General features: G+C 43.3%; 1 protein-coding gene and 1 long non-coding RNA gene across 4 annotated transcripts in view; one reads left to right on the top strand and one right to left on the bottom strand.

Annotated features, from left to right (window-relative positions):
- Positions 1 to 16,480, bottom strand: part of LOC132210780 (uncharacterized) — a 90,870-nt gene extending 74,390 nt beyond the window's left edge. For 2 of the 3 annotated variants that reach the window (XR_009446959.1, XR_009446960.1), the window contains exons 1-2: positions 16,403 to 16,480; positions 1,987 to 2,070 (exon numbers count right to left, since the gene is read on the bottom strand). This is a non-coding gene — a long non-coding RNA (uncharacterized LOC132210780). The remainder of the gene's footprint in view (positions 1 to 1,986; positions 2,071 to 16,402) is intronic. The other variant, XR_009446961.1, reaches the window with a different exon arrangement.
- LOC125461945 (spondin-2-like) overlaps positions 1 to 20,891 on the top strand; it is a 43,403-nt gene extending 22,512 nt beyond the window's left edge. The window contains exons 4-5 of the mRNA XM_048551340.1: positions 16,707 to 17,111; positions 20,712 to 20,891. Of these exons, the coding sequence (XP_048407297.1) occupies positions 16,707 to 17,111; positions 20,712 to 20,803 (497 nt within the window). The 3' untranslated portion in view covers positions 20,804 to 20,891. The remainder of the gene's footprint in view (positions 1 to 16,706; positions 17,112 to 20,711) is intronic.
- The last annotated feature ends 6,463 nt before the right edge of the window (positions 20,892 to 27,354 follow it).

Here is a 27,354-nt window from a genome sequence, read left to right on the forward strand (position 1 = left end):
TGATAAGTGTGAGGTCATCCATTTTGGTAGGAATAACAGCAAAATGGACTATGTTTTAAATGGTAAAAAATTGCAGCACGCTGCTGTGCAGAGGGACTTGGGTGTCCTTGAGCATGAATCGCTGAAAGTGGGATTGCAGGTGCAGTAGGTAATTAAAAAGGCAAATGGAATTTTGTCTGCCATTGCTAGAGGGATGGAGTTTAAAAACAGGGAGCTGTACAGGGTCCTGGTGAGGCCACACCTGGAGTACCGTGTGCAGTTTTGGTCTCCTTACTTGAGAAGAGATATACTAGCACTGGAGGGGGTGCAGAGGAGATTCACTCAGTTGATGCCAGAGTTGAGAGGGTTGGATTATGAGGAGAGACTGAGTAGACTGGGATTATACTCATAGGAATTCAGAAGAATGAGGGGAGATCTTATAGAAACATATAAGATTATGAAGGGAATAGATAAAGTGGAGGCAGGGAGGTTGTTTCCGCCAGCAGGTGAAACTAGGACTAGAGGGCATGGCCTCCAAATAAAGGGAAGCTGATGTAGGACTGAGGTCAGGAGGAACTTCTTCACCAAAAGGATTGTGAATCTGTGGAATTTCCTGCTCAGTGAAGCGGTTGAAGCTACCTCGCTGCATGTTTTTAAGGCAAGTCTGGATAAATTTTTGAACAGCAAAGGAATTAAGGGTTACGGTGAGTCGGCGTGTAAGTGGAGATGAGTCTCAAAAAGATCAGCCATGACCTTATTAAATGGTGCAGCAGTCTGGAGAGGCCGGATGGCCTACTCCTGTTCCTGGTTCTTATGTCCTTATGTCTTATGTCCTTAAGCTGGAAACGGTTCGGAAAAGATTTCCCAGGATGTTGCCATGTGTAGAGGGCTTGGGTAATAAGGAGAGGTCGAATAATCTGGGATCTTTTTCGCTGGAGTGTGGAAGGCTGAGAAGTGACCTTAAAGAAGTTTACAAAATAATGATGGGTGTAGATAAGCTGAATGGCAGATCTCTTTTTCCCAGAGTGGGGGAGTTCAAAACCAGAAGCATATTTTTAAGGTGAGAGAAGAAAGATTTTAAAAGGATATGCATGGCAACTTGTTTACACAGAAAATGGTTAGTGCATGGAATGAACTGCCAAAGGGAGTTGCCAATATAGGTATAGTTGCAATGTTTAAAAAACATTTGGATAAGTACATGACTAGGAAAGGCTTGGAGGGATATTACAAAATGCAGGTAGGTGGGACCGGTTTAGTTTAGGAACATGGACGGCATGAACTGGTTGGACTGAAGGGCCTGTTTCCATGCTGTATGACTCAATGATTCTATAAGCCACAGCTGCAACAATGTTACTGCTCCAACTCTGACTCTTCAGAAATGAATTCTGTGCTGGAAATGTATATTTATAGAATAAAATCAGAAATTTCTGGAGAAACACAGCAGGTCTGGCAGCATCTGTGGAGAGAAAGCAGAGTTAATGTTTCGGGTCCAGTGACCGTTCTGATTTTAGTTCGGAAAAGGATGCTATTTATGCTAGAGAAGGGGTGAGGGAGGAGTAAAGAGGAAACAATAGGTGGAGATGGAGACCAAAGAGAGAGAAAAGCAGTTGGGCAGATAAAGGAATGGGTAAAGGTCAGCCTGGGAGAATGAATAGCTACTATTGGGGACCATTAGTGGCTGATAATGGGTTATTTGTTGTAGCAGTCCATGTGATGACAGGGTTTGGCTTATGGAGATGGAAGAAGGTGCTCAGACCCTAAAATTATTGAACATGATATTGAGTCCAGAAGATTGCCAAGTTCCCAAGTGGAAAATGATTCACTGTTCTTCCACCTAGTGCCAGGCTTTACTGGAGCACTACAGCGAAAGTGAGACAGAGATGTTGGTCAGGGAACACAGTGGTGTGTTGAAGTGGCAGGCAACTGGAAGTTCAGGGTCATTTTTGCTATGAGTTTTTTTCTCTCTATGGGGTCTATCTTGACCAATCATGTACTCTTGCTCCGTACCTCCCAGTTCTTTTCTCGCATTTACACCAACAATACAGCTACAACCAGTTCTGAAGAAGAGTCACTGGATCTGAAACATTCACTCTGTGGGGAAAAAAGCAAAGTTAATATTTTGAGTCTGGTGACTCTTCATCAAAACTGCTAGCAGCTAGGAAAAAATGGTATTTATGCAGAAGATGATGTAGAGGTGGAAGGGGAGGTGTGAGTGGATAGGTGGAGGTGGAACCTCGAGGCAGAAAGAAATATGAAATGAATAGATGAACAAGGAGATTATGGATAGCAGGTCAGGACAGAAGAAAAGCTGAAGAAGTAATAATAAGAAATTTTATTCATAATACTAATGAGAATGTTATGAATGGAGGACCAGGGTGGACTAGAATGTGCTGGAGGCAACAGGCCCTGCAGAATGCTGACAAGGAAGGGGAGGAGAATATAGGTCTGGTCATGGCATCCTGTTGATGATGATGGAAATGGTGGCTTACAGTCCTTACAAAATGAGTAAGCTTTAGTGTAAGCTCAGAGAACAACTTCTCATTTTCCACTTGGAAACCCTGCAGCCCCCAAGCCTGACCATCAACTTTCAACACTTTAGCACCTGATTCCATCCTTCCATGTTTATTATACATAGAACATAGAACATAGAACATTACAGCACAGTACAGGCCCTTCAGCCCTCGATGTTGTGCCGACCTGTCATACCGATCTCAAGCCCATCTAACCTACACTATTCCATATACGTTCATATGCTTATCCAATGACAACTTAAATGTACCGAAAGTTGGCGAATCTACTACCGTTGCAAGCAAAGCGTTCCATTCCCTTACTACTCTCTGAGTAAAGAAACTACCTCTGACATCTGTCCTATATCTTTCACCCCTCAATTTAAAGCTATGCCCCCTTGTGCTCGCCGTCACCATCCTAGGAAAAAGGCTCTCCCTATCCACCATGTCTAGCCCTCTGATTATTTTATATGTTTCAATTAAGTCACCTCTCAACCTTCTTCTCTCTAACGAAAACAGCCTCAAGTCCGTCAGCCTTTCCTCGTAAGAGCTTCCCTCCATATCAGGCAACATCCTAGTAAATCTCCTCTGCATCCTTTCCAAAGCTTCCACATCCTTCTTATAATGCGGTGACCAGAACTGTACACAATACTCCAAGTGCAGCCGCACCAGGGTTTTGTACAACTTAACCATAACCTCTTCTTTCCGGAACTCAATCCCTCTATTAATAAAAGCTAAAACACTGTATGCCTTTTTAACAGCCCTGTCAACCTGAGTGGCAACTTTCAATGATCTGTGTACATGGACACCGAGATCTCTCTGCTCATCTACACTACTAAGAATACTTACCATTAGCCCAGTACTTTGCCTTCCGGTTACTCCTACCAAAGTGCATCACCTCATACTTGTCTGCATTAAACTCCATTTGCCACCTCTCAGCCCAGCTCTGCAGCTTATCTATGTCTCTCTGCAACCTACAGCATCCTTTGTCACTATCCACAACTCCACTGACCTTAGTGTCGTCTGCAAATTTACTAACCCATCCTTCTACACCCTCATCCAGGTCATTTATGAAAATGACAAACAGCAGTGGACCCAACACCGACCCGTGCGGTACACCACTAGTAACTGGTCTCCAGGATGAACATTTCCCATCAACTACCACCCTCTGTCTTCTTTCAGCAAGCCAATTTCCGATCCAAACTGCTATATCTCCCACAATTCCATTCCTCCGCATTTTGTACAATAGCCTACTGTGGGGAACCTTATCGAATGGTCCTGTTATGGTATGAGTTCTTTTAGCACAGTCATGCATTCTCATGTACACATAGGCCCATTTTCATATATGGGTTGCGTTAAGTAGAGCACACCCATTTTCTCCTACTCTCAGCTCTTACTTTCATTTTGGATGTTCTAAAGAAGGGTCACTGGACCCAAAACGTTAACTCTGCTCTTTTTCCACAGATGCTGCTGAGATTTTTTTCCAGCAATTCTGTTTCTTAATATCATTTATTCACCTTTTCTTCAATCCTGGCCTGCTATCCATAATCTCCTTGTCTATACAATCCCTTTCCTGTCTCTCGCTCTGCCTGGTCTCCATCTCCACCTATCTACTCACCTCTCCCCTTTCATGCACGACCCCTTCCCACTCCCACTCCTACTTCATCCTCAGCTTAAATACAAAATTTTTACCAGCTGTTGAAGTTCTGCTGAAGAGTCACTGCCCTCAAAACGTTAACTCTGCTTTCTTCCCAGATGCTGCCAGACCTGCTGAGTTTCTCCAGCAATTTCTGTTTTTGTTTCAGATCTCCAGCATCCAGTTTTTTTTTGTTTTATTTTATTCCATTTGTGCTCCCCCTTTTACCACTGCAGTCAGCATATTCAGGGGCTTCCCTGCAGTGTTAGGATATCAACGCACCATCCTCCCCAGGGATGTCTACTTACTAATTACTCATTGTGCCAAAAATTACACTCATCAACTTTTCTATGGATGACCATCCTGGGGTCTGTAGTCTGTACATCCTTGATGTTGCTATGACAGTAAACACAGAATTGGAGAAATCACCAAATTGAACGTCCAGGGTACATTGTGCAAGATACCATTCAGGGCATTGGCAGTAAAAGGAGGAGTTAAAAGGTCACAAAAACACAATGCGCTGGAAAAGCTCAGCCGGTCTTGCAGTATCTGTGAAGAGAAATTAGAGGAAACCTTTCGGGACGGGTCACCCTTCCTCAAATAAAAGGTGAATTGGCTAGTTTTGCTTGATGAAACTAAGATTGAATTTTAAAAGCTGGGAAGACTGTAAAATTAAGGAAGGTTACTGGGAATCCAGAAGAATAGACTTCACTGGATTTCCTTTATTCCCAGTGCTGTACACTCCAATGCACATAGCACTGTTGCTGGACTGAATTCTAAACCTGCAACTTTGAACACAAAAGATCTGCTGGTGCCAAAGAAAAATTCCTCAGCAACTCCCACTGTTACTTTCTAGAGGTAACACAAACCAGAGATTTATTGACTGCTGATGATGATGACAGAAGCATTTCTTTCTCTCTCTTTGGCTGGGACTGTCAGTTTCAGCATTCCCGGTTCAGAACTGTATGAACCAAGGAGGATCCAGGCTTGTACCTTCCATTGGAGACAATCATGACCCCCAGTTCATGTTGCAGGCTCCCACAAAGTGACAATCTTTGGCAGGAAGACCAGGAATTCAAACTTCACCCTTTCATTTTCATCAGCATGAGCAGGGACCATTGCAAAAAGTTCGATGCATAGAAATTTGACAAGTGACTCTGGCTCAAATTTGGTACCCTTCACTTAGTGTTTACTTGGCAGGAAAGTCCTTAATTTGGGGTCAATGGCCTTCTGTTAACACTTGCTATGTAGCAGTCCCCATCATTGAAAGAAAGATTTAAAGCTGTTTGTGTGAAATGCCCATCCTATTTTGGCCCTAATTTCCTTTTAAGATATTAATCAAGGTTGTATGACTCAAGTAGGTTCCCAAAGCCATTTCAGTCAGTCAATAACATCCAAGGTTACAAATTGTTCAATGGACATAGGAGAAGAAGAGGTCCTACTGATATTGGATTATTTGTTAGAATCATAAATAGAACTCCCACAAGTACAGAAAGAGGCCATTTGGCCCACAGTAACCCTCCAAAGAGCATCCCACCCTGTCCCAATCCTATCACTATAATTATCACCTGGCCTACACATCCCTGGATACTACTGATAATTGAAGGTGGTCAATCTACCTAACCTTTACATCTTTGGACTGTGGGAGGAACCGGAGCACCCAGTGGAAACCCAGTCAGACATGGAGAGTATGCAAACTCCACACAGCCAGTTAACCAAGGCTGGAATTGAACCTAGGTTCCTAGTATTGTGAGGCAACAGTGCTAACCACTGAGCCACCGTGCCACCCACATTGGGCCCCGGAGAAGCCTCTGATGATCACAACAATATCATTAGCCACTACTGTGAATCTGTGATCATTTCCACCTCAAGAACTGAATCACCACTTAGAGAAACATCTTTTCCAATTGTATCTTGTCCCATGTGCAACACCTCAAACACACCTTAGGTTCCCAATGGCAGCTCAAGCCTGGTTTCCTTGACCAAAACTGTGTCTTTCGGGGTGACGAATATAAACGAGCCCCAGACACAAAATTTGCAGGATTGTTGGTGAGAATGGGGTGGGCACTTCAATCTGAGACTTGATAACTTTATGTCAAAGGAGATGCCTCTATGCCTGAAAGAGTTGCAAATTTTGGCTGGTGATGTTTGTTACATGATCGCATGCCTCCCACTACTCTAAGCTCCTACTAAACCTTCCTGCCTTCAGAGCAGCCAGTGTTGCACAAAGTGGATTTGGAATAGTCCTCATGTAATTCTTGACTCAGTCCAACTACGTTGCTCCCCTCATCACCAACATTTTTAGAATTAATACTTCAAAATATTCAAATCAATTGAAAATATCAATCCTCTTGTTACTTGTAGAAGTATCTTGGAAATTAATTTGCATTTTATTCACTTGTGGAACATGGGTGCCGTTGGCTGGGCCAACATTTCTTGCCTGTCCCTAGCTGCCCTTGAGAAGGTGGTGGTGAGCTACGTTCTTGAACTGCTGCAGTCCACATGCTGTAGGTTGACCCACAATGCCCTTAGGGAAGGAATTCCCAGATTCTGACCCAGCAACAGTGATGTAACTGTGATATATTTCCAAGTCAGAGCAGTGAGTGACCTGGAGGTGACCTTGCAAGTGGTGGCATTCCCATGTGTCCGCTGCCCTTGTCCTTTCAGATGGAAGTGGTTGTGGATTTGGAAGGTGCTGTCTAAGGATCTTTGGTGAATTTCTGCAGTGCATCTTGTAGATGGTACACGCTGTGCGACTGAGCGTCGGTGGCGGAGGGAGTGAATGTTTGTGGATGTAGAGCCAATCAAGTGGGCTGCTTGTCCCAGATAGTGTCAATCTTCTTAAGTGTTGTTGGGATGGCTCCCATTCAGGCAAGTGGGGAGTATTCCATCACATGCCTGACTTGTACCTTGTGGATGAAGGACAGGTTTTGGAGAGGAGTTACGAGGTGGGTTATTCATCACAGTATTCCTAACCTCTGACCTGCTCTTGTAGCTACTGTGTTTATGTGGTGAGTCCAGTAAAGTTTTTGGTCAATGGTAGCCCCCAGGATGTTGATAGTAGGGGATTCAGTGATGGTAACACCATTGAATGTCAATGGGCCATGTGGCAAAAATATTACTTGTCACTTGTCAGCCCCAGCCCACATATCATCAGACCTTGTTGCATTTGAACATGGGCTGCTTCAGTATCTGAGGACTAGCAAGTGGTGCTGAATGTTAAGCGATCATTGGCGAACATCACCACTTCTGACCTTATAGTGAAGGGAAGGACATTGATGAAGCGGGTGAAGATGTTTGGGCCTGGGACAATATCCTGAGGAACTCCCGCAGAGACGTCCTGGAATTAAGGTGATTGTCCGCCAACAACCATAAACATCTTCCTATGTGCAAGGTATGACTCCAAAAAAACCAGAAGTTTTCCCCTGATATCCATTGATTCCAGTTTTGTTAGGTCTCTTTGATGCCACACTCAGTTGAATGCAGCCTTTCACTTTTGCCTCACCTCTGGAATTCAGTTCTCTTGTCCATGTTTGAACCAAGGCTGTAATGAGGTCAGGAGCCAAGTGGCCCTGCTGGAACCCAAACTAGGTGTCACTGAGCAGATTATTGCTGAGCAGGTGCTGCTTGATAGCTCTGTTACTGACACTTTCCATCACTTGACTGATGATTGGGAGTAGATGGGGTGGTAATTGGCCGGGTTGGATTTGTCCTGATTTTTGTGCATAGGATATACCTGGGCAACTTTTCACATTGTCAGGTAGATGCCAGTGTTGTAACTTTACAGGATCAGCTTGGCTAGGGAAGAGGCATGTTCTGGAGGACAAGTCTTCAGTACTATTAGCAAAATGTTGTCAGGGCCCGTAGCCTTTGCAGTATCCAGTGCTTCTTCCAACTATTTCTTGATATCATGTGTAATTGGCTGAAGACTGGTATCTGTCATGCTAGGCATTACTGGAGGAGGCCAAGATGGATCATCCACTTGGCACTTCTGACTGAAGATTGCTGTGACTGCTTTGCCTTATCTTTTGAACTGACATGTTGGTCCCTTCTATCATTGAGGAAAGGGATACTTGTGCAGACTCCTCCTCCAGTGAGCTGTTTAATTATCCACCACCATTCACAATTGGATGTGGCAGGGCTACAGAGCTTAGATCTGATCCATTAGTTGTGAGATTGCTTAGCTCTGTCTATCACTTGAATCAAAGAATTATAGAATCCCTGAAGTGCAGAAAGAAGCCATTCAGCTGCTTTTCTGTTCGATGTGCAAGTCACCCTGTCTGGTAGCTTCACTAGGTCCACACCTCATCTTCAGGTATGTCTGGTACTACTGCTGGCATATGCTCCTGCACTCTCCATTGGACCAGGGTAGATCCCATGGCTTGGTGATAATGGTCGAGTGGGGTGAATGCTGGGCCATGAGTTTGAAGATTGTGCTACAGTACAATTCTGCTGCTATTGCTAGACTGTGATGCCTCATGGATGGCCAGTCTTGAGTTGCTAGATCTGTCCAAAGTCTATTCTACTTAGTACAGTGGTAGTGCCACACAACACCATGTAGGGTTTTCTCAATATGAAGGTGGGACTTCATCTCCACAAGGATTGTGCAGTAGTCACTCTTACTGATACTGTCGTGGACAGATGCATCTGCAGCTGACAGATTTGTAAGGGTGAGGTAAGGTATGTTTCTCCTGTCTATTGGTTCCGTCACCACCTGCTCCAGACCCAGTCTAGCAGCTATATCATTTAGGACCCAGCTAGCTCAATCAGTAGTACTGCTGCCAAGCCACTCTTGGTGGTGGATATTGAAATTCCCCACCCAGAGCATATTTTCACCCTTGCCACCCTCAGTGCTTCCTCCAAGTGTTCTTCAAGATGGGGGAGTACTGATTCTTCAGCCAAGGGAGGACGATACATGGTAATCAGCAGGAGGTTCCTTGCCCATATTTGACCTGAAGCCATGAGAGTTCATGTGGTCTAGAGACAACTTGGAGGACTCCCAGGGCAACACCGTCCCGACTGTATACCAGTGTGCTGCCCCTTCTGCTGGGTCTGTCCTGCAGGTGGGACAGGGCATATCCAGGGATGGTGATGTTGTTTGGGGCACTGTCCATAAGGTATGATTCTGTGAGTATGACTATGTCAGGCTGTTGCTTGACTGGTCTTTGAGACAGCTCTCCCAATTTTGGCACTAACCCCAGACGTTAGCAAGGAGGACTTTACAGGGTTGACAGGCCTTTTCTGCTATTGTCATTTCCAGATAATGTCGGGTGATCCATCTGGTTTCAGTCCTTTGTTGAGACTTTGCAGTAATTGAGAACTGAGTGGCTTCTGGGGCAATTTCAGAGGGCAGTTTAGCATAAACCACATAGTTGTGGGTCTGGAGTCTCATGTAGGCCAGGCCAGCTGAGGATGGTAGATTTCCTTCTCTTAAGAACGTTAGTGAGCCAGGTGGTTTTTCCCAACAGTCGGCAAAATTTTCATAGCCATCAGCAGATTCTTAATTCCAGACATTTTTATTGAATTCATATTCCACCATCTGCCATAGCGGAATTCAAACCCAGGTTTCCTGAACATTGGCTGAGCTTCTGGATTAAGAGTCTAGCAAGAATATCATGAGGCCATTGCCTCCCCTAATCTACAATTCCCATAGAATTTCAGGACAATCATCATGAATGTCAAAAATAAGGGGATGTGGATGGTGTTGGCTGGATCAGTATTTATTGTCCATTCCTAATTGCCCTGGGGAAGGTGAGGTGCAGTCCTTGACATGTAGGAATAGCCACAGTGATGTTAAGAAGAGAATTCCAGAATTTTCAACCACTGGCTGTTAAGGAACTGTAATATAGTTCCAAGTCGGGATGGTGTGTTGGCTGGAGAGAACCTGCAGGTTGTGTTGTTCCTATATGCCTGCTGCCTCTGTCCTTCTAGTTTCCAAAGTTTGGATTGGATTATGATGTTGAAGGAGTCTTAGTGAGTTGTCATCGTGTATCTTGTAGATGATACACACCTTCCCATCCAGTGTGGATACATACTATGGTTAAAATGACGTCCCCCTTTTCCACAACCATTCTGTCACTGTCTCTACTCCCAGCTTCGAAATAGCAGGTGAACTCCAGGAGGACAGAAGAAGCAAATCAGTGATACCCTCAAGGTCTTGCTGGTGAAGTGCAGCATTTCCACAGACACCTGGGAATTATTGGCCCAAGACTGTCCAAAGTGGAGGAGGGACATTTGGAAAGACGTCATGCACCTTGAGACATGCCATCGACAAAATATGGAAGCCAGGTGAAAACAGCATCAGGAGCATGTTGCCACACCAAGGTTACTCCCAACGCTTCCCACAACCACCTTCTGCCCCAAGTGTAACAGAGCCTGTGGCAAATTTGGTCTGTACAGCCACCTATGGACTCACCCTGAGAGTAGTAGCGAGTCAGTGATAATGGGAACTGCAGATGCTGGAGAATCCAAGATAATGAAATGTGAGGCTGGATGAACACAGCAGGCCCAGCAGCATCTCAGGAGCACAAAAGCTGACGTTTCGGGCCTAGACCCTTCATCAGAGATGTCAGCTTTTGTGCTCCTGAGATGCTGCTGGGCCTGCTGTGTTCATCCAGCCTCACATTTCATTATAGTAGTAGTGAGTCATCCTTGTCTGCAGGGAACCACCAGTAAAGATGATGTGTCGCTGGCAGAGGACATGAAAGTTTGAGGTGGTCTGGGGGTGCTAATCAAGCAAGCTGCTATGTGCTGGATAGTGTCTGGTGTTTTGAATGTTGTTGGAGTTGAACTCATCCAAGCTAACCAGGCATATGCACAGATTAGGATTGTGATTGAAATGTAGGTGGTGGACAGGATTTGGGGATTCAGTATGTGAGTTACTTGCTGTAGGTTTCTCAGCCTCTGAGATATGGTTGGTCTAGTTCAGTTTCTGGACAATGGTGGTGCCCAGAATGTTAATAGTGAGAGATTTAGCAATGGTAATACCATTGAATGAAAAGGGGAGATGGTTAGATTCTCTCTCAGTGGAGATAACAATGACCTGACACTTGTGTAGTGTAAGTGTTGATTGTCACTGATCAGCCCAAGTTTATCTATATACAGATTCAGGTTGCTTCAATACCTGAGGATTTTCAATTGGTGCTGAACAATCATATTCCCGCATATGAATCATAGAATCCCCGCAGTGTGGAAGCACACTATTCAGCCCATCAAGTCCACACTGATCCTCTGAGGAGCATTCCACCCACACTGACACCATCACCCTATCCCTATAACCCTGCATTTCCCATGGCTAATCCACCCGCATATCATAAACACTATAACCTTCCCTTTTGAGAGATAAGGTCATTGATGAAGCAGCTGAAGATATTTGGGTCTCAGACACTCCCCTGTTGAACCCCTACAGGGACGTCATGGGACTGAGAAGACTGACTTACAATAATCACAACTATCTTCCTTTGTACCACGTACACCTTCAACCAGTGGGCAGTTTTATGCCAATTTCTGCTGATGTTAGCTTTGCTTGGGCTCCCTGGTGGCGCACTTGCTCAAATCCATTCTCAAACCCATCCATGTTAAGAGCTATCAATCTCGCCTCAGCTCTTTTGTTCATGTGTAGTGAGGTCAGGAGTTGAGCGGCCCTGATGGAACCCAAACTGGGCACGTTATTGCTGAATAATTGCTGTTTGACATCCCTGTCAACGACACCTTCCAGCATTTTTGTAATGATTAAGAGTGGACCAAAGGTATCGTAATTGGTTAGATTGGATTTTACCTTTATTTGTGCAAAAGGACAACCTGGGAAGTTTTCTACAAAGATGGTGGATGTCAGTGCTACAGTGTCTGCAATTCATGATTGGATATGGCAGGACTTCAAAACCTAAATCTGATCCATTCATTATTGGATCACCTAGCTTTGTTTAATATATGGTGCCTCAGTTGTTTGGCATACAAGTAGTCCTATTTTGCAGTTCCACCTCATCTTTTTATATATTCTTGATACTTTTGTGCATGCTGTCCTTCACTGAACCAAGGTTTTGTTTTCCTAGTTAGCTGGTAATGGTGAAGTGAAGGGTATGCCAGGGTATGAGGTTACAGATTGTGATTGAATATAGCTCTGTCATTGAACGCACTTGATATCCAGTTTTATGTTGCTAGGTCTACTTGAAATCTACCCTATATTGCATGGTGAAGGTGCCATACTACATGATGGATTGTATTCTCAAAGTGAAGGTGAGACTTGTCTGTCGTGTCAATACTGTCACAAATGGATGCATTCGTGATGGATAGATTGATTAGGATGAATTCAAGTAGGTATTTTCCCTAATGCTGTCTCCCTCATTGCCAGCCAAAAATCGACTCTGGAAGTTTTGTCTTTAGAGCTCGGCCAAATCAGTCAACAAATGGCACTACTGAATCACTTTTGGGAATGGACTCATCCGGAATACATTCTGTATTTATTACCCTCAATGCTTTTTCCATTTTTTAAACATTCATTGGATAAGGCTAGGCCAGTATTTATTGTTTATCCTAATTTCCCAGAGGCCAGTTAAGAGCTATCCAGTTGTGGTATGAGGAATGGTCACTCGACCCATAACATTAACTCTGATTTCTTTCCACAGATGTTACCAGACCTGCTGAGCTTTTCCAGCAATTTCTAATTTTGTTTGTTATATGTATGAGAAGTGATTCCTAAGCTGAGGGGGGAGGTGGGTCATAATCAGCAGGTGGTTTCCTTTCCCGTGTTTGTCTTGAGATTTTGTGCCTGTGGAATTCCCACTTACCTCTTCACGCTATGGGAATGGTGGCAACGGGAGAAGGTGAGCAGTCGCCAATCTAGAGGAATATCCAACCACAATAATGCGTGTAGAATTCATTATCACAGAAAGTGGTTGAGACCAAAACATTATGTATTTTCAAGAAGGAGGTAGACATAGCTCTTGTGGCGAAAGGGATGAAGGGATATGGAGGGTGGGCAGGATTAAAGTATTGAACTCTATGATCATTAATGGTGGTGCAAGCTTGAGGGGTCAAATGGCCTACTCCTGCCCCTATTTTCTGTTTCTGTGTGACATCTGAAGTCAATGTTGAGGGCTGCAAGGGAAGCTCTATCCTGATGGTATACCACTGTGCCACACCCCTGCTGAGTCAGGGATGGCCATGGTGATGTATGCTTATAGCAAGGTCTGTATGGTATCACTAGTTCTATTACCTGACTGGGATCAATTCCACACAGTGCAAAACGGAGTGTTAGAGCAGTTCCATTCTTAAAATTTGAAAACTGATGAGTACAAAAAAAATCACCAAAAAACAAGCACTTATTCCCTCTGACAACTCTTATCTCTTCATTGATGTTGGGCAGCCTTACATGCTTTCTGCTGTACTAGTATCTGTACTGCACCACTAATGGTGGGCTGTCTAAAGCCAGGGATTACCAGACAACTTGCATAAACCAATACATTAACACAAGGTTATCAGCAAACAGCCTCAGCAGGCAATTAATCTACCAGCAACAACCTCCAGGAGAACCAAATGATTTCTTTTCTCCGTCCCCATTCTTTGATTTATATTAGGTTCTCCACCTTAACCATCCTGTGAGTACCAGATGGGCCAGTGATTTATCAATCCCCTTCTGCTCACATACAGCATTGACATAGGAGCATAGGAACAGGAGTAGCCCTTTTAACTGTAATAGTCTGCTCCTGCCCCATAACCCTCACCATTCAGTGAGATCATGACTGATTTGTGAGCTAACTGTATATACCAACCTCTGCTCAATATCCTCAATACTGGTGGTTATCAAAAATCCATCAATTTCAAAGTTAGGAACATGGGGATTTAACATCTGACCCAGCATTAACTGATGTTTGTGGAACAGAGTTGCAAATGTCCACCATTCTTTTTCTGGAATATTTGCAAAACACTCTCTGAAGACACGGATCTAATAGTTAGGCGTTATCCCCTAGAGGTTGGACACTTGACCCTTGTGGGAAGTCACAGTTTGGAGAAAATTCACCACCCACCCCCCCACCGCCACACCCCCCCCCTCCCCGTCCTTATTTCATGGACCGATGTGCTGCTGCACCAATATGCTTTGACAGTTCACATAAAATCAATAACATTGTTGTAATGCAAACAAGCGTAAATCAAATATAAATCCTCCTGATTAAAATGGAAAATCTGCTGTCTTCTCAACCCTATTCCCAGATCCTAAGCTCCCTGATCCCACCCAACCTGATTTCCACTGATTTCTTTATACTGTGGCAATATTGTCAAAGTGACTGAAAACAAAAAATGCTGGAAATCACAGCAGGTCAGGCAGCATCTATTGAGAGAGAGCGAGCTAACGTTTCGAGTCTAGATGGCTGTTCACCAGTGCTGACATGAAGTATGGAGGGGGAAGCATTATGCAATGGTGTGTGGGGTTTGAGTGCTGGGGGAGAGAGGCTATTGATAGCTCCGATGAAGTGATCTGAATGTAAGAATGGCAGAACAATGGTGTGTCTAACTGCCAAACAGGAAAGAACAAAAACTCCCACTGGAGTGGGAGGTGGGGAGAGAGGACATGGTGACAGAGAATGCAACAAGTAAAGCCAAAGGAAAGGGAAGGAATTGGATTGGGTTCACAATCTGAAGGCGCTGAACTCAATGTTAAATCCAGAAGGTTGCAAAGTGCCTAGACTGAAGATGAGATGTTGTTCCTCCAGTTTGCACCATGATTCACTGGATCACTGCAGCCTCCCGAGGACAGGTAAGTGGGCATGTGAGCAGGACACTGTGTTAAAATGAGTAGCTACGGGAAGGTCAGGGTCTTGCTTGCACATGAACTGAAGGACACACTAGCCCTGGAGCGCGTCCAGTGGAGATTAACACGGATGATCCCTGGAATGGTAGGTTTAACGTATGATGAACGGCTAAGGATCCTGGGATTGTACTCATTAGAGTTTAGAAGGTTGAGGGGAGATCTAATAGAAACTTACAAGATAATGTATGGTTTAGAAGGGGTGGATGCTAGGAAGTTGCTTCTGTTAGGCAGGGAGGCTAGGACCCGTGGACACAGTCTTAAAATTAGAGGGGGTAAATTTAAAACTGAAATGAGACAACATTTCTTCAGCCAGAGAGTGGTGGGCTTGTGGAATTCATTGCCGCAGAGTGCAGTGGAGGCCGGGATGTGGGATGCCTTCAGGGCAGAGATCGATAAATTCTTGATCTCAGAAGGAATCAAGGGCTACGGGGAGAGTGCAGGGAAGTGGAGTTGAAATGCCCATCAGCCATGATTTAAATGGCGGAGTGGACTTGATGGGCCGAATGGTCTTACTTCCACTCCTATGTCTAATGGTCTTATGGTCTTATGGTGTTCTGCAAAACGGTCACACAGTCTGCAGTTGGTTTCCCTAATGCAGAGTAGGCCACACTGGGTGCAGTGAATACAACAGGCCAGATTGAGGAGATGCAGGTGAAATGCTGCTTCACCTGGAAAGACTGTTTAGGCCCTTGGATTGTGAGCAAGAAGAGGTGAAGGAACAGGTCTGTTCATGATCTAGAGCAATATCAAACAATAATAATAATTAACCTCTAATTGAATTGAAGACCTATTCAAACGAACAGTCCATACGAATATTGAATCATTGGTCTTAAAGGAGCACGATAATCAAGCAATATTCATTTGAGCAAAAGCACTGGTGATCAGTTAGTGGAATAGAATGTAAAATTCCAGTTTTGGACCATTTTTACCACATATTTATGAGCATGTTTCCATGTAACAGCCTATTTGATACAGAACTGCGATACTTGTGCATTATATTCATGATATAGAAATTATAAATACCCTTAAAAAAAGATTGAATTGTTCCAGTGCCACACCTATGCATACCATATTGCATGTTAATACCAGCAATGACAAACAGCATTAATCACAACTTACAAGGGCACAGTCAATGCATTATATTCCATTCCTTACATGGATTAAAAGTTATGCGCTGACATTAAATCAAGATGCAACTCTTGCTGTTCGATATGAAAAGAAAGGTATAGCTGCAGTGGCTCTGTTTTAGCATCATGCAAATTTTTAATGCCTTTACAAACTCTTAGAGCAAATTAGACACTTAAACAAAACAAGTAAGTGAAGTTTGCATGAGCAACTGTCACCATTCAGTGACCAAAGATGGAAAGCATTCACAGCTATTAAAAAAAACAGAATTTTAAATTTCTCCACATATACGATAAAGGTTTAAGTTTAGATGCAAGTGATTTACAAATGAATACTGAGATTACATACCTGACTGCGGTGTCTATGGCTTGTTTTTAAATTTGGTAAACAGAAATCCAGTCAGCTTATCTGGATTCCCAATTGAGCACATATGGTTTATGTATTGAACAACCTGGATCAAACTACGCTATGTGGATTAGGTATTCAAGTAATGATTCTACATAGCGTGGTAATACTTCAACATTCATTGGCAACAAGTTAGCAGTTTATTGGAAAGTGAAGTCAAAATGCTCACTCATGCACTAAGCAGTAATGCCTTAATATAATTATGTTGAATTGTACTAATAAAGTTTTCATTTTTGTTATTCCTCAGACTCCCAGGAAAAGAAATTCACTAGGACACCTCTAGACTGCGAAGTCTCTGCCTGGTCTCCCTGGGGCCTCTGCAGCCACAGTTGTGGGATTGGCATCCGAGAAAGGACACGGTTCATAATACAGCACCCTGCCAATGATGGGGAGATCTGCCCAAGCTTGCTGACCCAGGAGGAGTGCAAGCGTTCTCCTTGTCAGACTCTGTCAGCAGATATCAACATCTCTGTTTTAGACCCAGCAGAAGCAACTGCAATGTCATTCTCAGAGCCAAAGCTGAATGAAGGAACAGACTCAAGCTCATTGGAAGAACCCCTGTCACAACACAACGAAACAGACGATATCATAGCACCATCCCATCCTGATGATATGCAAGTCCAAGAAAGCGAACAGCTTCTGAAATTCACAAGTATGTTACCATTTCTCTTCTTTCCTGGAGCTTTTTGTTCTTGTGCCTGCTGAAAGATCACTCACATGGCTAATGTAGGAATGGGAACATGAGAATGTTCGATCCCAAAGCTGTGACAAGGTAGCCAACCCCTACAATTTTCCCACCAAGTCCAGAACAGCATTACAATAAATGTCATAACATCTGTTCTATTGATTTAGAGACTTTAATCCCCCACCAAATACATCCATCTGGGAGGGCAGGCAGGGCCTCAATTTAATGTTCCAGCCGCGAGACAACATTTCTGACTACATAACACTCTCTTTGAACTGCACTTCAGTGTTAAAGTTTTGTTTTCAAGTCTCTGGAGCAGAGTTGGAAACTTCAACCTTCTGAATCAAAGGTCAGGGTGCTACATCCTGAGCTACAGCTGCCATGTTGAGATTTACTATTTCCTTCTTCACATTGCTCACTGTGTCTACTGTTCAACTAAATTCCAATTTTACCAGTCTCATCAACTTTGACCAAATAGCCATCCTCCATGCCCAGGTTTTGCCAATGAGTGGAACCAAGCTATTCAATCTCTGATTAGCTATTCAGCTAATACTGAATTTTCCCTCAACTGATATCTGTGCAATTTCACTTTCAACAGAGGTCATTGTTGAGCAAAGGGACATATAGGGACCACAGGAATCTGGGGTGACCTATTAGCACATAATAATTGCAGTTGACTCACTTATCAAGGACTAAGATTGAAACAGGGTGAGTTTGATTTTCAGGGTTAGATTCCACATTGGGAAATGTATTAACTTGTTGAGAATAGATGCACAACAGAGTTTTCAATAAACATTTCCCTTTTACAATTTGACTGCTTATCTAGACAATTTATGAACTAGAAACTGGGTGGGAATCAAACAAAAAAATGAAAATAGCTGTTCAGAAGTGAAAAACTTGCATTTTGCTGAACAGGTCAGATTTTGTTGAAGCTTTTTATCTTGCAGTCAGGACAATACACAGGAAATATCAATGTAATTTCCTGAGAAATAATTTCATTAGTAGTTAACTTTCAGTCATCATCAGCTGGTGCATTTTCTATGGCAATGTCTCTACCATAATAAGACATAGAAGCAGAAGCAGGAAGTTGCATCTGCTCTGTCATTCAACGAGATCATGGTTGATCTGATAATCCTCAATTACGCTTTCCTGCCTTTTCCCTAAACTCTTTATTCCCTTACTGATTACAAATCCATCCTAACCTTAACACCTGGCCTGAACCGCCCTCTGCAGTAAAGAATCCCATAGATTCACAATCCTCTAAGAGAAAAAAGCCTCCTCCTCAACTCTGACTTAAGTGGACAGCCACTTATTCTGAGATTATGTTCTCTGTCTGACACTCTACCACAAGGGAAGGCAACTCCTCTGCTTCTACTCTATCAAGCCCTCTAATAACATGATATGCTTTAATAATGTCTCCTCTCATCAAAATTCAAACGAGTACAAGCCCAACCTACTCAACTTCTTTTCATAAGAAAATTCCTCCATTCCCAGGATAAACCTTGTGAACCTTTTCTGGGAGAGGGGTAATAGGAACTGCAGATGCTGGAGAGTCCGAGATAACAAGGTGTAATCTTTTCTGGACTGCCTCTAATGCCAGTGATAATCAAAGTTCACTCGCTAACCCATCAGTACAATTTTCTCTATAATTGTGGTTTCCCTTTACTTTGGCATTTCATGTGAATTGACCTGATGGGGACAGAACAAAAACTTTGACAAAAAGTGTATCTTTTCCAGCAATACTCAATACTAAAAATGTCAAGAAAAATCCAAAAGGTAAAAATCCAAATTGGTAAAAATACACAGTGAATTTATTAGCATCTGGAAAGGTAGACAAGGAAAGTGCTTGTTATATATAACATGTGGATAGAATTTAGAGTACAAGATCGAGGGGCTAGAATCATTGAGTCCCTGCAGGGTGGAAGCAGGCCATTCAGTCCATCGAGTCCTCACTGACACTCCAAAGGGCATCCCACCCACACCCACGCCATCTCCATAACCCTGCATTTCCCGTAGCTTATCCACCCAGCCTACACACTGAGGGGCACTATGGGCAATTTAGCTTGGCCAATCCACCTAACCTGCACATCTTTGGACCATGGAAGGAAACCGGAGCACCTGGAGAAAACCCATGCAGACAAGGGGGAAACATGCAATCTCCGCACAGACAGTCACCCAAGGATGGAATTGCAGCCAGGTCCCTGATGCTGTGGGGCAGCAGTTCTAACCACTGAGCCACCGTACTGCCTGGCTGGTGGAAACAATTGAAAACTCTTTCTCATGATATGGGGCGGAGGGATCATTTACTAGGGGACACAGGTTCAAGATGCTGGAGGGGGAGTTTGAAAGGGATGTATGAGGCAAGTATCTTATACAAAGGGTGGTGAGTGTCTGGAACATGGTGCCAGATGAAGTGGTGGAAGCAGACACAGTATCAGCATTCAAGAAGCGCCAGGAAGAATACAGGGAATAGAGGGATATGGATTCTGTGAGTGAAGACAATTTTAATACAGAAGGGCAAAATGTATCAGTGCAGGCTTGGAGAGCTGAAGGGCCTGTTCTTGTGCTGTACTGTTCTTTGTTCTTGGCATTGGTACAGTCCTAGGACTGTTAGGGAGTGAGTTCCAGGATTTTCCTGAAAATATATTTAATTGTAGCCTACAAAGGAGTTTGGATAAATAATTAAAACAGAAGAAGTTACAAGGATTTGGGGAAAGAGCAGAGGAGTGGGATGATTGGATTGTTCTAAGTAAAAGCTGGCTACCTCCTTCTGTGCTATGCTCAATGACTGTGTGAAGTATTTTTTGTGCCCTAGTATAACCTACAGTTCTTAGTGCCTCTGAACTCATACATCACCTCAAATATGGCTGGGAAAATTTCTGTTGACAGGTATAAATCAACTTCCAGTGGGTGCAACATGGTGCAAGTTTTACACAGCGTACCAAATACGAACAGCATTTGATTCTCTCAAGTAGGGTTATTTGTTTAACAATTGAAATGGATGTACGGAGCACACTAGAGGGATAATGCTGACCATGATTATTATTCACTCGGCCACTCACTACCCATGTCATCAAAACCAGCTACCTGAAAGGAACGTGTCCCCTCATCAATAGTACCAAACTATTCAGTACTTTCAGCATAAAAACCAATAACAGGCAGCCAACATTTCAGAGCTGTTTATCACTTTAAGGTTTTTAAAAAATATATTTCATAGAATATTTGTATTGTTGTCTTTGGCTGCCCTTACCCAGTTGAGAGACAGATTTAAGTTAGCAGACTTTCTTCCCTAGAGGACAGCATCAGCAGACCAGATGGATATTTTAACAACAAATAACTGTGATGGTCAACATTACTACTGACTGGCTTTACATTCCATATTAACGTAACCAAATTCAAACTCCCAGCAGCTACAATGATGAACTTTGAACCCAGTCACCACAGCATCAGATTGATTCTTTGGATTATCAGCCAAGTTCTAGTACCTTTATGTCACCATCTCCTCTAAGGGAAGCCCAGCTTATCTGACACTTGATTCTATTTGCATCTCTTTCTCTCACCTTACAGATGAAAACCAGTGGATCTCCAAGGCTGGAGTTCAATTCAACGAGAGTATGCCAGCATTCCAAAATGCTTCTGGTGATCAATCCTTCAACTGAATTGCAGCACCAGAAGAGGATGGATAAGAAGTAGTTCACTCTTCAATCCCCAGATCCCATGTTGGTTCTGATTAATTATGTTGCTAAAAGGAATAAAATTGTTTATCAAGCATTTGCTTATACTCTGTGATTATGTGTTGGCTTATGAGGAGAGATTGAATGGACTGGGACTATTCTCATAGGAATTTAGAAGAACAATGGAGGATCTTATAGAAACATATATAATTATGAAGGGATAGATAAGATAGACGCAGGGAGATCATTTCCACTGGTGGATGAAACTAGAACTAGGGAACATAGCCTCAATATAAGAGGGGGCAGATTCAGGACTGAGTTGAGGAGGAACTTCTTCACCCAAAGAATCTGTGATCTGTGAATCTGTGGAATTCCCTGCCCAGTGAAACAGTTGAGGCTATCCCATTGAATGGTAATAAGGTGAAAATAAATAGACTTTTGAACAGTAAAGGAATTAAGGGTTATGATGGAACCAATGGGCCAATTGACCTACTTCTGTTCCTTCTTTTTATATTCTTATGTGATGTTACTTGAATGAGAGAAGCAAAGCACATGGCAATATAATATCCACGAAACATCAAACACATTGTAGAGATACTTCATGAGATTTTACTCTCAGGTTATAGTTTTACTGAGCAGGTTGAGAGCAGTGTATGGAGCTACATAAATAGTTAAGAAATAGTAAAGTTAAATCCAAAATGCTGCTTTCAAATTAAACTACAAACATAGGATGAGGGGTCACAGGATTAAACTATAAATTTGGACTGAGATCAAGAACTTCATCACCCAAGGCAAGGACAATAACATCATTTAGCAGTTGGACCATCAGATGCTTCTGGCTGAGTAGATCTTTGGTTCACTTGGAACAAGCAAGAAATGCTAGCCAGCCAGTGACACCAAGATAACAAGGTGTAGAGCTGGATGAACACAGTAGGTCAAGTGTTCATCCAGCTCTACACCTTGTTATCTCAGATTCTCCAGCATCTGCAGTTCCTATTATCATTGACACCAATGTGCCATGAGTGAATAACAAAAAATTCTCTTGCAGTTTTAGGCACTTGACACTGGAGAACAGATCTGAAGAAAAGCCTTGTTAAGACTCAAAATATTAACTGTTTCTTTTTGCAGATACTGCCAGGCCTGCTGCGTTTCTCCAGCACTTTCTGTCATAATTTCAGACCAGTGTCGGCCAGATTTTATGTTTATTTATCGTAACTGATGTAACTAAAGTTAGTAGAGCCATAGAGATGTACAGGATGGAAACTGACCCTTCGCCCATGCTGGCCAGATATCCTAAATAAGTCTAGTCTCATTTGCCAGCATTTGGCCCATACCCCTCGAAACCCTTCCTATTCATATACGCATCCAGATGCATTTTAAATGTTGTAATTCTACCAGCTTCTACCACTTCTCTGGCAGCTCATTCTATACATTCACCACGCTCTGCATGAAAAAGTTGCCCCTTCGGTTCCTTTTAAATCTTTCCCACCTCACCTTAAACCTATGCCCTCTAGTTTTGGACTCCACCACCCCAGGAAAAAGACTTTCTCTATTTAACCTATCCATGCCCCTCATGATTTTATAAACCTCCATAAGGCCACCCCTCAGCCTCTGATGCTCCAGTGAAAACAGCCCCAGCCTATTCAGCCTCTCCCTTTAGCTCAGGCCCTCCAACCCTGGCAACATCCTTGTAAATCTTTAGTCTTGGAGTTCCACTGAAGACTATTAAGTTTGATAACAAAAGTATCTACCTGATATTAAAAAAAACAAATGGATTATTTAAACAGCTGAAGAAAATAAAACCTTCAGGAATACTCAAATCTTTATATAAACTACATCTGTAATTACTGTGTAATATTTAGCAAAGATAGAGAATTGTGCAGAATTAGGATTGTGTGAGAGCATCATATAGAGGTTTGATAGAATCGAGGTCATGGTGCTGAGGTTAGACGAGTTGGAGATGACTTTTAGATATTTTTCCCAAGTAACCTATTTGGATAGGTTATGACACACCCCTGAAGCAGGTGGGACTTGATGCCAGGTCTCCTAGCCCAGAGATAAGCTGCCACTATCAATGCCTCACAAACACCCACTGGATACTTTCTATTTCAACCTGTTAGTACACACCACTGGAGCAGGTGGGACTTGAACATGAGCTTGCTGACTCAGAGGTAGGAACACTACCATTAAGTGGTCCAAGCTATGGTGGCATTAATTGCAAATACTGTATAGGATAATTGTAGAGTTTGGATGAATTTTCAAGGCTTCCATGAAGGCCTCTCCTTCTCAACATTGCAAGTAGCCTCAGGTATGGTGGCCCTCAGGTTAAATGACCGTCAGTTCAATCTCGTCAATAAGACACCAGCCTCACGGTCCTCTGGGACTATGTTTTAAATTGATTTTGTGGAGGCTGCTGTTGCAGTGAGGATGAAATGAAACCTTCTTTAATTTATTCATTTCGTGGGACATGGGCATCACTGGCATTTATTGCCCGTCCCTAGTTGCCCTTGAAGTGGTGGGAGTGAGCTGCCTCCTTGAACCGCTGCAGTCCACCTGCTGTGAGTTCAACCACACTGCACTTGGGGAGGGTATTCCAGGATTTTAACCCAGTTACAGTAAAGGAACTGCAATATATTTAAGTCAGGACGGTGAGTGGCTTGGAGGGAAACTTGCGAGCAGGGCTGTTGTCATATATCTGCTGCCCTTGTCCTTCTAGATGGAAGCGGTTGTGGGTTTGGAAGGTGTTGTCTAGTTATTTACACACCATAGCGATGATTTTGCACTAACACAGTACAATGACAGACACTTTGCTCTAGACTGTTTCATTAAATGTGCAGTACACGGCTGGGAGGTGCTGGCCCACAGATTCACTTTGGTGCTCTTTCACATGAAGGTTGTGTAAAAATAATTAGGCCATTGAATTGTGGCAACTGTTACTCAGAATAAAAACGTCTTTGTTCTACGCTGTGTGAAGAAACATGAGCTTCTTCTGTGGTTCAGAGGGGAAGCAGACTGACTTCGGCAGTTAATTTGTCTCTGATATTCTGGCGTGTAATTGCTGCTAATCAGGTCACAGACACCAGGTTGCTGGGCTGCTCCCCATTCCGAGGGTAGCCACCAGCTGGGAGCAGTGCGCTGTTTTGATACCGGAGCCTAGCCCCTATAAATCATGTCACCAAACGAACAGTCATCATGAGGATTCCACACATACCGAGTAAATCAGCTCGCAGTGTGATTGTTCGTTCTCAGCAAGGGCTGACTTATCTGTTGGGGTGTCCACTCACCCTTGGCACCGCGGTCAGAATCTCATGGGAGTAATTAACTTGCCTTTACAGAGTTCAGATTGGACCAGCTCTCTCAATGTGCAGTGAGAACACTGTGAGCTTTCACTAACCCCTCCTATAAATGTTCCTTTGTCTGTATGTGGCCATGGTCTCAGAGGAATGCCCTGTCATTGGACAGACCACTGGTGCCAAGCTTAACCTAAGGGCCACCATTGTCTCAGATTATGGGCAAAGTTAAGAGGGCAGGGCCTTCACTGGAATTGAATCTATGCAGTTAGCATCACTCTGCCTCGCAGATCAACCATCTAGCCAACTGATCCAACTGAGCCCCTAAGTAAATGCCCGGCCTGTACCCGTTTCATGATGCATTGATTATTCATGACACAACCAATTAGCCAACAAGTGTCCTGTTCAAAACTCATGTGTTGGTGCCTCTCTGGTTTCTACTCAACAAGATCTCTGGTCCAGGACTTCTGTTACATTCATAAAACTGGCTTCTACCATCCAGAAAGACAAGGGTAGCAGACACAAAAACAGGTGTAGCTGGGAAAGCTCAGCAAGTCTGACAGCATCTGTGAAGAAGAAGGCAAAATTAATGTTTTGCATCCAGTGACCGTTCCTCAGAACTTCTGAGTTCTAAGGAGGTGTCACCGGACCCGAAACATTGACTCTGAGTTCTGAGGAAAGGTCGCTGGGCCCAAAACATTAACTCTGACTTTTCCTTCGCAGAGGCTGGCAGACCTGCTGAGCTTTTCCAGCAACTTATGTTTTTGTTCCTGATTTACAGCATCTGCAGTTCTCTCGGTTTTAAAGGGTAGCAAACAGGTGGAAATATTGCCATCTACAAGTTCACCTCCAAGCCACTCACCATCCTGACTGGGAAATATATTGCAGTTCTTTCAGTGTCACTGGGTCAAAATCCTGGAATTTCCTCCTCAATGGCATCATAGGAGTCTCTATAACACGTGAAACATAGAAGTTCAAGAAGACAGCTTACCACCACCTTCTCCAGGACAATTAGGAATCAGCAATATATGCTGGCCCAGGCAGCAATGCCCACATCCCACAAACAAGTTTAAAAATGTGAGATGTTGAGGTCCTCAGCCTTGATTTTAACCACGTCGCTCTGAGCGGTGTGGGAGGGGAGGTTCAGATTGGATGCTGAATTGACTCTCTTCCTCAATTCATGCTCCATCGGGCTTCAATTTGTATGAAATGTTCATTGCAACTTCTGTCAACATTGTTGCTTGCAACTGAAAGGGAATATGGCTCCAGGGAACATCTGGAGTTCTGGCTGTACTTTTACATGCAAGAGGCTTCATTCTTCATGGGTTAGCAGGTTTCCCTCAGGCGTGGAGTAGATGACGTTATGTTTCTGAGTTAGTCTCAGCAACGCCTGCTTGTGTTCCAAACGCATCAATGGCTACACACAAAGAATTGGGTGGATACAAACTGAAAAGCACAGGGTGAGGAAAGGAAAAAGCTTGCAATATTTTGAAAGGTACAGTCGTAGTTTCACTTCTGGCCCAGATTGTTTCCAAGCAAAATCCATCAACAGAAACTTCAGACAATACAAAATAGCAACTGCCAGAACCAAAGCAAGAAATTTCATTTTTGTAGCTTCTCTTGAAATAATCAGGATGCCCCAAGTGCTTTACTGCCAATGAAGTACTCCTGAAGTGCAATCATAGTTGGAATGTAGGAAATGCAGTAGTCAACTTGCACTCAGTGACTCAGATATCTGTTTATGGTAAAGTTCGTGGACAGATAAATACAATATTGCAAATATTGTAACAATACGATACAATCTGAAGAAGGGTTGCCAGACCCCGAAACGTTAACTCTGTTTTCTCGTTCACAGATGCTGCTAGACCTGCTGAGAATTTCCAGCAACTTTGTTTCTGTTCCTGATTAACAGCATCCGCAGTTCTTTTGGTTTTTAGATAAATATTGTATCCTTCCTAGTTCTGGTTTTAGTCACCACACTCCTGTGGACTGTGTATCAGTAACACGTTAGAATGCTAGAGAACATCCACCAGAGCTGTGTCCACTGCATTCTCCAGATTCAACGAGAACCATTTGCGAATGACCTTCTTGAAGGTGGCTATCCAAGCATTCAGGCAAGACTCCAATAAAAGCTACTACAATGAAGTGGACACTGCGTCTGGAAGGTTAAAACATAGAAGCATAGAAAATAGGAAAAGGAGTCTGCAAGCATGCTCCACGTTCAAAATGATCATGGCAGATCATCCAACTGTGTAACCTATTCCCACTTTTACACCAAATCCTTTGATCCCTGGTACACCCCACCAGGCATCACCCCAGCAGATCCTCTTTTCTGAACTCTTAGCTTGGCCCACAGTCCGGGGGAGGACAAAGCCAACTCTACAAAGATGCTCTGAAGCTCTGCTTGAAGCTCAGCAGAATTGACATTAATGGCTAGCTGCATCACACTTTGTGTCACAACACCTAAGGATCAAGAAAAGCAATGGCAGGAACGAGAAGAAGCAAATTCTGCAGTCTGGATCCCACAGCCTCGTGGGACATCTTGCCTCATCTGTCCAAAGATTTGTACGTCAAAAAATGGTGCGTTCAGTCGCATCCTCTAATCGAAGCAAAAACAGAAGTTGCTGGAAAAGCTCAGCAGGTCTGGCAGCATCTGTGAAGAGGAATCTGAATTAAAATTTCAGGTCAGATGACCTTTCCCAGCGGGACAGGCGCAGAAATAATGAATCAGGACATTGAACCTGTGACCTTTTGACTCAGAAAACAAAGTGTTTACTGCTGACCCAAATCCATTACCTTATTATAATATCACCAGGTTCCAGGCAGTTTGCTTCCTCAACTCTCTACACAGCTCTGCCATTGAAGTCCCATCTGCCAATTACTAACACAGGAAATGTTGTATTAAATATTCTGCTGTGCTTTATAATGGATGTTACACAAAGAAGGTTATGACTGAAGTGTGTGTGACAGGTTATTAAAATACTGAGCAGGTGAGGTTTGTCCATTTAGTTAACTAGTGGTGAGTGATTTTAATTAGGGCTATTGTTCACCTTTCATTCTGGCCCTTCAGTGAGGCAAGAGAGGGATAATCACAGCTTTGAAATGGAAAATCGTCCCCAATCAATATTAGTCAAGCAAACAAACACCTTGGCGTCCAGAGCTGAATAGAAAATTGTATGTTTTCACGGGCAATAGCTCTCAAATAGTGAGTGGCTTGCAGCAGCTTGTGACTGAAATGCCTGAATA

The sequence above is a fragment of the Stegostoma tigrinum genome, chromosome 20 (genome assembly GCF_030684315.1).
Source record: "Stegostoma tigrinum isolate sSteTig4 chromosome 20, sSteTig4.hap1, whole genome shotgun sequence".
Classification (NCBI taxonomy): domain Eukaryota; kingdom Metazoa; phylum Chordata; class Chondrichthyes; order Orectolobiformes; family Stegostomatidae; genus Stegostoma; species Stegostoma tigrinum.